This window comes from Rhopilema esculentum, chromosome 13 (genome assembly GCF_057945365.1).
Source record: "Rhopilema esculentum isolate cy_ngs chromosome 13, ASM5794536v1, whole genome shotgun sequence".
In the NCBI taxonomy this organism is placed as follows: domain Eukaryota; kingdom Metazoa; phylum Cnidaria; class Scyphozoa; order Rhizostomeae; family Rhizostomatidae; genus Rhopilema; species Rhopilema esculentum.
The window spans coordinates 416164-429130 of NC_142827.1; the positions used below are offsets into that span (position 1 = coordinate 416164).

General features: G+C 42.1%; 1 protein-coding gene across 1 annotated transcript in view; it reads right to left on the reverse strand.

Annotated features, from left to right (window-relative positions):
* LOC135691921 (uncharacterized) overlaps window positions 1-12967 on the reverse strand; it is a 118230-nt gene that overhangs the window by 47653 nt on the left and 57610 nt on the right. Inside the window, exons 52-59 of the mRNA XM_065209923.2 lie at window positions 12451-12781; window positions 8131-12220; window positions 7362-7737; window positions 6778-7184; window positions 5681-6169; window positions 5191-5430; window positions 4666-4894; window positions 30-4538 (exon numbers count right to left, since the gene is read on the reverse strand). Of these exons, the coding sequence (XP_065065995.2) occupies window positions 30-4538; window positions 4666-4894; window positions 5191-5430; window positions 5681-6169; window positions 6778-7184; window positions 7362-7737; window positions 8131-12220; window positions 12451-12781 (10671 nt within the window). The remainder of the gene's footprint in view (window positions 1-29; window positions 4539-4665; window positions 4895-5190; window positions 5431-5680; window positions 6170-6777; window positions 7185-7361; window positions 7738-8130; window positions 12221-12450; window positions 12782-12967) is intronic.

A 12967-nucleotide genomic window follows, 5' to 3' on the forward strand; every position in this document is an offset into this window, starting at 1 on the left:
CTATTAGATAAACTTTATCTAATAAATACCTGAGCCAATGGCAGCTCCATCCAAAATCAACTTTCCCTCCGTTTCCACATCGCCATACGTAGAGTATATAACAGCATGGTTTATGCTAACTTTGCCATTGAACTTTATTTCGAAGAGCTCTGCTTTAAGTCCTACAATTACGTCCTTCCGCCTGACAATGTTCATGTTACCGCCATTCTTCACGATGACATTTGCTATCGATGCATTCCCGATCCCAGAAATGTCCGTATACGTTCGATTCTCAATCAAAGCCGTACTTGCTGTTTCCGAAAATTCGATGCTTGAGCTGTGCTCTAAAAACAAGTGATGCACACCCGTCATTCTTCCATCCATAACAGTGCGGACACCATGCACATGGAACTCAAACGGGAGGACAATCTCAGCACCATAATCAATTTTGAAGCTACAGGGCGCCTCAGTTCGATTCATTACCGATTCCACGTATTCTACGTAGACAATTTGGTTTTCACGTAAGTGTAACTGTCCTGTCCGATCGCCAATGAATCGATGCGCCGTTAGGTCCACTTTGGTTTTGTTTAGATGGTGAATTATCATACGTGAATAGCCGGTCAGCTCTACTTCATCGAATTCATAACTTGTTTTTTGCTTATCCATGACAACACTGGCAACGTCAACATTGTATCCTTCATTGCTCACGAATAACATCGTGTGGTCAACAGCCAGGTAACTGCTATTTGTTCCACTGTGGTATTTTTTGATTCTATAATCCAATTCCCTCAGGTTCTCTTGCTTGTATACCGTCCCTGCAGCCGCACCTTTTATTCCCTGGCCTCCTCGTGTAATAAACTTACCACCAAATCTATACTTCCATCGACAATGGATTGCGGCTCGACCACCAGCGCCACTGCCCCCAAGAGAATGTCCTGTCCCACCAGCTATGTCAATGACACCATGACCCGTAATGTTGGTCGTGAATATTAGAATAGCTCCTCCACTGCCACCACCAGCATTTCCATTTTGACCATCAGCGCCTCTGGCTGTAAGCTGTCCATCCAATTCCAACCATTGACTTACAAACCATGTGAGACGACCACCTCCTGGGCCACCAACTCCAGTGCCATTTCCTCCTCCACTACCAAGCGCCTTCGGCCTGTAGACAGAGTCATATGCTTTTCCTGAGCCAGATACAGTATTGGCATAGGCCCCTTCCCCACCGTGGCCTGCTCCAGTCCCAATGATAATTCCTGAAACGATCATATTCTTGCCCCTTCCGATTCCTTGGTGCGCTGTTTTTCCAGTATAAGATAAACTTAACAGGCCTTGACTATAAAGGTGACCGTAAGTGCTGAAAATCGACCCATGGTTCATGTACAGCCTTCCTTGATAATGAATATAAAGTTGGTTAACATTTAGTGTCAGATCATTAATTATCTTACGAAATTCTAGATTACCTCCCTTTTTCACAGTCACATCAGCTATTGAAATGTTTCCTGGGTCGGATACAAAAACGTAATACCTATTTTCTTTTAATGCGGTCTGTGCAGTCGAATAAATATCAACTTCGGATCCAAAGGAAACGAAAAGCTTTTCAACACCGGTTATCATTCCTTCGAGCACAGTCCTTGTGCCATACAAATGAACTTCAACAGGAAACAAAATCTCTCCGCCAACATCAATTCGATAACTGCAAGGAGCCTCTGTTAGATTGTTTAATGACTCAACAACCTCAACAAATATCTTTTGCCGATTGAAAATATGAAACTGTCCTGTCTTGTCCCCGATAAATTTATGTACAGTCACATTGACACTCATGTTTTGTTGATGATAGGCCACTAAGCGTGAATAGCCAGTCAGCTCCAGTTCATCGAACTCATAAACCTCAGTGTTTTCCTCCATTATCACGGTGGCACCAGGTACATCATAACCTTCGTTATCAACATGCAAGTAAGTATGATCTACACGTAACATTGTCTCGTTAGTATTTCTCATATATTTCTTGATTCTATATTCAAGAGGCCTAAAGTTCTCTTCTTTATACCCTGTCCCTGCAGCTGCTCCTAGATTTATTCCATTGAACTTAGATTGCCCACCTTTATCCTTGATCTTTCCGCCATATGTATATCTCCATCGACAATGAATGGCTATTCTGCCACCCGCGCCACATCCGCCCATGCCAGTTCCCGCACCTCCTTCAACATTCAGCTCTCCGTGTCCAGTCATGTTTGTAGTTTTGATAAATATACTCCCGCCACTACCCCCACCAGCATTTGTACCCGTTCCTTGCATACCTTTTGCTGTCACTAATCCATTAATTTCTAGGTGTCTGCTGACAATCCAAAGTAGATAACCGCCTCCAGAACCACCAATACCCTGTCCATGACCCCCACCACTTCCAAAGTCAACAGGCGAGTAAACTGACCCGTACGCCTGACCTGGATGTTTACCTCCACCTTCACCACCATATCCAGCCCCACTTCCAATGAGATCTACTGTTTTTCCTGGGCCTTTGCCAATCTCCCCTGGGAATCCAGTACCGTCTAGAGTTATCAAGCCCCTACCTTCAACCCATGCGTAGGAAGTGTAAAATATCCCGTGATTCATTGACAGTTTACCTTCGTATTTAACTCGCAGCATGCTGGTGTACAATTTTAGTGTATCGTTTACTCTTGTGAATATTAGATGCGAGTTTCTCTTAACGTGTACTGAAGAAAAAGAAAAATTCCCGTGCGCAGATATATACAAATAAACCCGGTTCTCTACTTTGGCTGTTTGGGAAGTTGACGAAAACTCGATGCTGCCACCACTAGCAATAAATAGGTACTCAATGCCTGTCACCCTTCCATCAATTTTGCTTCTTGTCCCACGGATATAAACAGTAGAAGGGAACACAATCTCTCCTCCTACATCAACAAGAAAGCTGCATGGTACAGTTGTTTCATTCGACATAGATTCAACAACTTCAACGTATAACAACTGCCTCTCTCTGACGTGAGCGCGACCGGTTCCGTCGCCAAGAAATCTATGCACAACAATTGTCACATTTGGGGACCTTAATGGATGCTCTGCAATAAGGTTTGAATGTCTAATCAAGTGTAACTCATCAAATTCCCAATAGTTGCGAGCTTGGTCAACAAGAACAGTTGACCAAGGTATTATGTGGTCCTCGTTATTTACAAACAAATACTTATGCAGTGCAAGAAAAACTGTTTTATTCTCTGATTGGTCGTATTTTATATCTGCATATTGAGGTGACCGACCGGTTTCTTCGATGTACACAGTCCCAGATGAGCCATACGTATCTCCAGCTCCTCCGACTGTCCGGAATGTTCCACCATACTTATACTTGTACTTAACATGAACTCCAACACGACCTCCGGAACCACCTCCACCAAGGCCAGTTCCATTCCCACCAGTAATATCAACATAACCATGCCCGGATATATTCAAGCAAGTAACCAATAAACTGCCTCCACTTCCACCACCTGCATTGGTTCTTGCAGCATTACCTCCATTTAAGAAAAGATACCCATCCAGATAAATGTCTTTTCCTATTGCCAAGACTAAAGATCCCCCGCCTTGTCCACCTATCCCATCACCGTTGCCCCCTCCACTTCCGACATCCTTTGGCGAAAAAATGTAGCCATATCCTGCTCCTCCACCATTTGTTCCAGTCTTTGCTCCGCCTTGGCCACCATGACCTGCGCCTGAACCAACGCGGGTATTGGTACTTCCAGCTCCTGGTCCCAGTTCCGCTTTAAAACCACTAGGTACAATGGTTAAGTGTCCCATGCTTTCTATTTCCATGTTTGAAGCCTTGATAATAGCCTTATTCATTTTAAGCAGGCCATGATATTTGATTCTTAGGTGATTGATAACCAATGACACTGTGGTATATATTTTGGTTGTGTCCATTATTGCATTATTCTGTATAACTATTTCTCCAATATTAAGGTTTCCAGGTTGAGAAACGAGCTTATAGGTCCCATTTTCAAACTTTGCACTCGTTGCATTTGGCCCTAGGAGGACACTGGCTCCTTTTGCAAGAAACAGCTGATCTACATCGACAATGCGTCCGTTTAGATGACATCGTGTACCCAGAACAGTCAATTTTGATGGAAAATGAGCTGCAGAGCCAGCGTCCAACTTATAACTGACCGGAGCGATCGTATAGCCTCTCCTTGCTTCTTTAACTTCTACAAAAATTATCTGTCCTGATTTCAAGTGAAACAAACCTGTACGGTCACCTTTGAATTTATGGGCTGTCAACGTTGCATTGCTTCCATTTATTTGTAATACAACGTGATTTTTCGCTTCAATTTCTTCAAACTCATAATTCATACGACCTTCCATTATAACTGTGATGGCATCTTTGTTTCTGTTCCAGTTATCAAGGTAAAGTTTTCTAAAGCTATAACCCCACTCCGTTTTATTTTCACTCCCTAATGACATCCTTGGTCTTTGATCTAACCCAATATTATTGTCAGTAAAGTAAACTGTCCCAGCAGCTCCAGCAGGACTTCCCAAACCACCAACAGCAACAAATTTCCCTAGGAAAGTTGTAAAGCACATTCAATTAGTGAATATTTGTAAAAACGTAAGATAGGAAAATTGGTCAAGTGAATAGATGAAGTGAAAAATGTTTATTTTGTAAAGAAACCATTAGCAAAGACAAACCTTGAAATTCTCGTCTCCAAGCAATGTGGATCGCTACCCTGCCACCTGAGCCACCTCCTCCTACACCAATGCCGTTGCCTCCTTTGGAAGATATGGTACCGTGACCCGCGAAATTCTCAGTTTCAATCAAGACACTTCCTCCACTTCCGCCACCTGCATTATTTGATCTTGCATTTCTGCCATCAGCCACAATAATACCGTCAATATGCGAAGAATACGTAATGTTCATCTGCAGAAGAGAAGCAAAGTATAGACCACGAGTTCAACTTAGCCTCTTCTATTGACGTTCTTGAATAACAATCCTGAGAACCAGTTTGGTTGCTTAAGTAATTGGGTAAACTATAATAAGAAGCTAAAGACTTAACCGAAAATCATACCTGTTCAGCGTGAATCATTGATTAAGATATCATAAAAATGATCAATGAAATTTTCCAAATAAATTTATGCTTGAAATCTTGAAATAAAGAAAACCTTAAATCTAATCTTGATAGCACTTTTAAGGAAAAACAGACTGTAAAAACATACGAAGATTGTTCCTCCTCCTGAGCCACCAAAAGCAGTGCCACCTCCAGATCCTGGCATTCTTGGAGAATAATATGAGCCATATGCAGGGCCTGCGCCTAATCCTCCTCCATAGCCTCCATGGGATGCTCCTGTTGACTCGTTTCCTGGACCCGGGCCTGACTGTGCCGGAAAGCCCTTGCCTGTTACGTTGATAATTGAACCAGTTTCTAAGTGAAGATTCGATGTCTGCAGCTGAACATTCTGTAATGCATAAATCAAAATATCAATTTCAAAAAAGTGTCAAACAAATTCGTGCGATATTAGTGATACCGCTAATTTACATTAAACTGTTTGAACTACATGGTTTTCGAAATAATATTGTCAGCTGAAATGATATTTTGCATGAAGTGGGTATTGAATCGAAAGAGTAGTAAAGTTATGATGTAAAAACCCAAAACTGTTACGTTGGATGAGTATTATTAAGGGATAACAATTAAAAATAGAAAAGTACCTTAGCTCTAACTACCGAACCGCTGCGTAGAATAAAATCTTTTGCGTTAATTCGACAATCTTCAGTTTCTGTGAAGATTAACATCGAGTTAGCCTCTTGGGTCCAGACCCCAACATCAACGCCACCCTGCTCCATCATACTTCTTGTGTGGTTTTTTGAAGAAGGAGGCAATATTCTTGCGGATGAAGCCAAGTGAACTACTTTTCCCTCTGCGACAGTGAGATTAAGAACGCCTACAATTGTTCCCTTTAAATCTATAGCAGGGATATTCTGACCAAGCACTGTGACATCGGTTGGAAAATACAAGACAGCAAATGAATCAACCAGGTAATTGACTTTAGATATTGATCGTCTTGTCATTTGTGGATTATATTCGATAAAGAATGTTTGGTGCTTTTGTACATGGACCAACCCGGTACCGTCACTTACGAGGTTTGAAACTGAGATTGATGGATTGGAAGATATTTCGCTGCTAATCTGCAGAGTGGCCTGCAATCAAAAATGTGGTCAAACTATTGCAAACTGGTGATTGACAGACCAGTCTAGAACAGATCTGTCAACATAAAAAATCAGGGCTTAAAATATGTAGCAATGGCATGCATCAGTGAGATACGATAAAAAGTTGGTATTGATATTTTTTCATGGTATAAAAGAGTTCTTTTGAGCTTAATGTAAATGAACCTGCAATAGACAATGGTTTTGGATGCATCGAAATCATTTTCCAAGGATAAGATTTGGTAGTAGTAGCCTAATTGTAAATAGTAGCCTAATTGAACAAATCATACTATTTGCTAATAAATGCAATAAAATTTCATTGCTATAAAAGCCATTTATCATGTCAAATATAAAAACGCTCTTGATAGAGAGCTCAACTTCACAAAACAATCGTTACGCTCTCCTTGCTGCACCAATAAGTGTGTATTATACACCTCTACGTCAAACTGCATGTAAAACCGCTATGTTCAGAGCACACCCCTATCAAACAGCAACGATTTCCTCCATAAGGCTTAGTTGAAATCCACTTTAAAAAAAACGTTCATCTAAGCAATTTAAATGACCCCCCCCCCCCAAAAAAAAAAACTTTCATGGTCATTTACCTGCTTCAAAATTTCAACACTATCAAATGCAAATGTTGCATTGTTCAGCTCTGTAGAATTCCACGGCGTGCTTGGGTTTTGCTCAGAAACCCGCAATGGCTTGGCCGGTTTGGCATTGTTACCATCAATAATTAGCCTGCGGTGATATCCGAACCTGGTCTTTGTTTCAATGAACACGGAGCCAGGTCCTCCTGCTGACGTCCCGGTCCCGCTTCCACCTACGGCCTTCAAACGACCTCGGTAGTGATTCAGCTTCAAGATATGTATTGCTATCCTTCCTCCAGCACCACTCCCAGACACAAGGCTGTTGCGGCTAGAGCCCATTCCACCATTCGCTCGTACCTCTCCATGTCCACCCAGTTCATTTGTTGTTATCCATATACTTCCACCACTACCCGCACCTTCACCTGTAATTAAACCTAATTCTTTACAACTGTTACTTTGTTTCATTAAGCGGGTTGCATACTGTAAGAGCCTCAGTACATTGAATACCAGCAAAGAGTCTCTTGCCCATCGATCACAATGAAAACCTGCTCTAAAAATGTATATTATTTCAAGTCAAATAAAAAAAATCAAAATCTTACCAGAAGCCCCTTTAACGTTTATTCCATCAGCAGCAAAAACACCATCCAAAATAAACTTATGCCCAACCCTTATTCGCATTTTCCCACCACCTCTCGTGCCCATACCTCCTGGACCAGAACCACCCCTAGCTCCAAACATGCCAGGTCGGTAGATTGATCCATATGATTGACCACCAGAGGCCCCGGACATCGAGTGACCACCGATTGAGCCATGGCCTGCCCCAGCAGCTGCAGTTGATGAATTCGCACCACTTGCTTTTGAATGATATACAGATCCACGTCCGGAGCAATCAAGAGTCGCTGCCGGCTCTAACTGGAATTCGGTTGCCTCAACGTCGAAGTACTCAGCAGTAAACAAGCAATTGTATTTCAGATCCTGAGAAAAAAGCGTACTTTTACAGGTTTTCTTCCTTCTACCAAAATTTATTTCTACCACATGTATTAAATCGTTTACACTACACTGTTTATTTCAAAACATTTTTGAAAGAAGAGTACCAAGCACAAAATGCTTGATTTGCTCCTAACATTCAAATTCACAATACAAATAATGTAAATGAAAATATCTACCACAATCTTTTAACTGCTAGAGTAAACTGCACACATCTCCTTACTTAACAACACTGAAAACCAAAGCACGTAAACAAAGCAAAAAATATTACAACGAAGCTAGGTTCTACACTATTACAAATAATACTAGGTTCAAACATAGTCAATTGAATGGTACAGAGGAGTATAATTGAAAGATTAAATGCAAATGAACAAAACTTACCAACAGTCCAGCGGTAAATGTGACACCCATCGGCGGCGGGAAAGCAATAACGGAACCACTTCCAAATTCTAAATGGGAAAACCTGAACGTACCAAAACGGTCAATATACTTTCTTTCTTTATTTACGATCAGCGAAGTATGAGACATGGCGCCAATCAAGACTTTTCTCTTGTGGGCTATGTGCAAATACAAAGTATTTGTAAGTCTTCCATTCCAGTCAAAAGCAACAGCTCCTAAGCCAACTATGTGCAAAACAGTTGGCATAATGGCTTCTGAACCAGCATCAAGCTTGAAATTTGCCAGCGTTCGGCTTATCGTCACTCTTGCGTCTTTCACCTCACACCGCAATAATTGATTCTTGTGTACATGGATAAGACCTGTCCGGTCTCCAATAATTTTCTGAACTGTAAGATTGCGTTGAATGTAGTCTTTATTCATTTGTAACGATGCAGATCTGTGAAGATGAACCTCGCTGAATTCGTAACTTGTGCTATTTTCATCCAGTGTCACGTAGTGCCCCCATCCTCTATTCTGGTTGTCAATTCGTAGCTGGTTATAATCGTATCCTTTTCTTACATCGGCGATGTATATAGTCCCTGGTCCACCACCTTTATCTGTTTTGTCTTTTGTTATATCTCCTGCCTTGCCACCATAACCAGTGAACGTTCCAAGGTACTGTATTTGCTTCTTTAGGTTAACAGCGACTCTTCCACCAGAGCCACCCCCACCTTTGACTCCTTCTCCGTTTCCTCCATTTACATTCACAGTTCCATGCCCCTCGAGCGTTTCTGCATCTATTAAGACGCTTCCACCTGCACCACCCCCACTGTTAGAGCCAGACAATGAGCTTGCCCCATCTGCTGTTATGATGCCATTAACATACAGCTTATTAGTGACAAAAATCTTAACAGAGCCTCCCCCAAGACCTCCAATACGGTTACCTGGGCATCCTCTAGTACCAAATGACGTAGGCCTGTACATACTACCAAGTGGTGGCACAAATTGGGAGGATGTCAACCCAAGTCCTCCTATTGATGCATGACTACCACCTGCACCCCCACACCCTTTTGGCAAAGCCGGCTCAGCGACAAGTCCCGGGCGGTCAGCTCCAGCTGCAGTTATACGGCTGCCATCTTCAAGCTTCAGGTTTGTAGCACTTATGTCAATGATGTCGGCGACTAGTGTAACACCATATTTCAGATGGAAATTGCCAATGGTGCACTTCATTGATGTTACGTTAATAAGCTGGAATTTTGAGCCATCTTGTAACTCAAACAATGGAAATCTGAACGTTTGTGGCTTTTCAACTACATACGTACCGTTTTCCGTGAAGGACGTGTGAGCTTTTCCTATGAAATAAAACCTTTTGCTTTTCGATACAACCATGTCCCTCACACCATCTAGCAATCCACGTAATACCAGAGACGCCTGAGGTCCTGGAGAAATTAATCCAAACTCGCCAAGCAAACGTACAACGGAAGGCAACACCAATTTTGAAGTCTCTCCCACAACAAAGTTGACAGGGGCGGACGTAGAGTATTGTTCTTTCTCGATATAAAACGTTTGGTTTGATAGAGACCACAGGACTCCAGTTCTATCGCCTTTAACGCTATGGATTATTAAGACTCCAGGTCCAGGCCGGATTTGGAGTTTAGCGCCACCAAATATCAATGTTTCGTTAAAAACATACTCAGTGGTATTAAATTCGTCCAAGATAACTGGATAAATTGATAAACGCCTTGAATTATCTACTATGAGCTGGCTGTGGAGCTGTTTATACTTTACTTGTGATATATACACTGTTCCTGGCCCACCAAAAGAGTTCGAACGCCTGCTTACACCTCCAGTCGCGTGATACTCCCCGGAGAACTCATTTCTAGTGAGAACGTGAATGGCCATACGACCAGCCGCTCCACCGCCGCCTGACGAATCACCGGCTCCACCTTTCACTGACAGGTCACCAGTTCCCTTGACTTCATAAGCCTTTATCAAAATACTGCCACCACTTCCTCCACCTCCTGAACTGCCAACAGGCGCATTCTGCCCATCGGCTGTTATTGTTCCGTCTATTATAACAGTTACACCGGCCTCTATTCTGACAAAACCACCTCCAAAACCACCCAACAAAGCTCCGCTCCCTCCCAATGATCCTGTGTTGTTTGGCCAAATGTATGACCCATAAGGAGCTGCAAAGAAGCTATAGCCATTTCCACCATAACTTCCATGGCCAGCTCCTTGGCTTGATAAGATGTAAGGCCTTTTGTCTGGTACTGTTCCTGCACAGTTAATTTCAGCCCCGGATTCAATATCGACTGATGACGTAATAAGCTTGAAGAACTTAGCACTTATCTTCGAAGAGTACTTCATACTCAAGTAGCTTGTGACAAACTCTACACCTACACCACCTTCAAGTCTGACGTCACTGCCGGTAAAAAGTTGGATTGTTGCAAAGTGGTAACTGCCATCCGGAGACGAGACGTACTTTCCATTTATAAATCTCTTTGTGTTAGCCGACGGGTGAATTTTTACCAAACGTTTTTCAGCTATGATGATGTCTTGTATTCCTATCAGTGTCCCATTCACCTCTAAAGCAATACTCCCTATACCCTGAAAAAATGTTTTATCTGCCAAGAAAGCACTGCCACCATGGTCTAGCTTCAGGTTAAAGTTAACTCGTGCTACTGTTTTTCTGTATAAATTATGTTTGAAATACAAGTACTGGCTGGCATGAATATGAATCAAGCCAGAATTGTCACCAAACACGCTTGCTAGCCTGAGAACGGCGGCATGGTTTTCTTTTCCCATTGACAAAGCAGCACTTTTGAAGAGATGCAATTCATCGAAACTATATTCACTTTTACTATCATTTAGTACAACAAATTTGTTATCTGATGTGTCTCTGTTACTGACTTTCAAAACTCTGTACTCTCTTTTATCTCGTATGTCAGTTAGATACACAGTTCCAGGTCCACCTAACGACGCCACGTTTTCACTTCTTCCTCCGAAAGATTCAATTTTCCCATGGAATTTACTCTCAGTTTTGACGTGAACAGCTATACGGCCACCAGCCCCACCGCCTCCAGTCCCATCACCATTACCACCATTAGAAAGAAGATTTCCCCCTCCACTGAATAGACGACTCACATCTATATGTATGCTGCCACCACTGCCACCACCTGCCTTTGTCGTTAATGCTGCTCCACTGCCACTGCATTCTATGGATCCATCAAATAAGAATGTATTTGCTATAACAGTTACTATACCACCGCCTTCACCACCGGCAATCCCATTGGTGGAATTGCCACCGGGAGATCCAGCCTCCTGCGGTTTGATGAACGAGCCATATGCTGTGCCCCCTTTATGTCCACCTCCTGAAGATGCATGTCCACCACCACCTGCAAGAAGTCCTGCTCCCTTAGACACAGTCCCCGTTGCACCTAACCCATTCGTAGAAATAACTGAACCACGTTCCATTTTGATCCAGTCCACCTGCAAGTTAACGCTACTCCGATGCAACATTACTCCTGTTCTTACTGACAGTTTTCCAACATTTAACTTCAAAGGACCATTGCCTCCATATTTTGAATTGCTCTTTAAAACAACTTGTCCAAATTGCTGAGCTCCTCGGTCACTAAGGGAAACGTAACTCTCACCCTGCAATATACCAGTTTGCGATTGTGGTCCAAAGAAAATGCTTGACTTCGATTCGACAGTTAGAGTCCTTACATTAGCAAGAATACCGTTGATTGTCAATGAAGATCCATCGATAGTCAAGTTAGTTGCTAACACCAAAGATGCTGCGAAATCAACAAAGACATTAGCTGTTAAAGTTATCAATTGCTCCTTTGCTTCCGTTACTTCAATCATCAAAGTTTGATTTTTCAAGGCTCCTATCTCTCCTTTACCATCACCAATTAGATTTGCAACAAATATTTTGTTTTTTGCTAGCTTCCTCATTCTGAATCGCAGTCTCGACGGACCTTTAATGTCAAGCTGATCAAAAGTAACATGATCAGAAGCCCTTGCGACAAATTCTGTAATCGCTGAATATGCTGATTTCGATTCCGGATTGTTGCATGTAAGTTTCCTCCTGAAAAAACCAAGACATATAAAACAAGAGAATTGAAAACATATTTCTGTTCATTTCTTTTAACAAATATGTTATCTAATCAAATATTGAACTGCATCTGATGTTTCGTACCCTGCTTGGTTCAAAATGATACCGGTAAAAACGATGCGAATCAATCAGAACCTCTTTTACTTATTAAAACTTAAATGACTTCGCAAATATCATTATGAACAAATGCTCAAAAATGTTACCTTGGAATCATCGTTTTCATATCCTCGACGTAAATGGTCCCTGCTCCACCCACAATCATTCCATTACCACCACGTGACTGCATAGTGCCTTTAAACTTCGCCTCGTTATCAACATGAACGGCAACGCAGCCACCCCCTCCTCCGTTTCCACTGCCAAGTCCATCTCCTCCGTCAGCAAAGACTTTTCCGAGCCCGTTAAACGATGAGGTGATAATGTAAATGGTGCCTCCACTTGCCCCACCGCTGTTCTGTTGCTTTGAACCGAGGCCATTTGCTAGCAGGCTCCCGTCGACCTTTAAGTTTCCGGAAACTTTCATTTTCAAAATACCCCCTGTAAAATACATTATAAATTTATGAACTGGAAAAATTTTCTTATAACAGGAGTGAAACGAACAAAAAGAAATGGTAGCATAAATGTAGCTCTAGTCTATAACAGTGCCGCTTTACCCTTTAAACTGACGTGTATTTCTATAGAAATAGTTAAGACGATGTTGGAAAAAGATTTAGCAGATAGTGA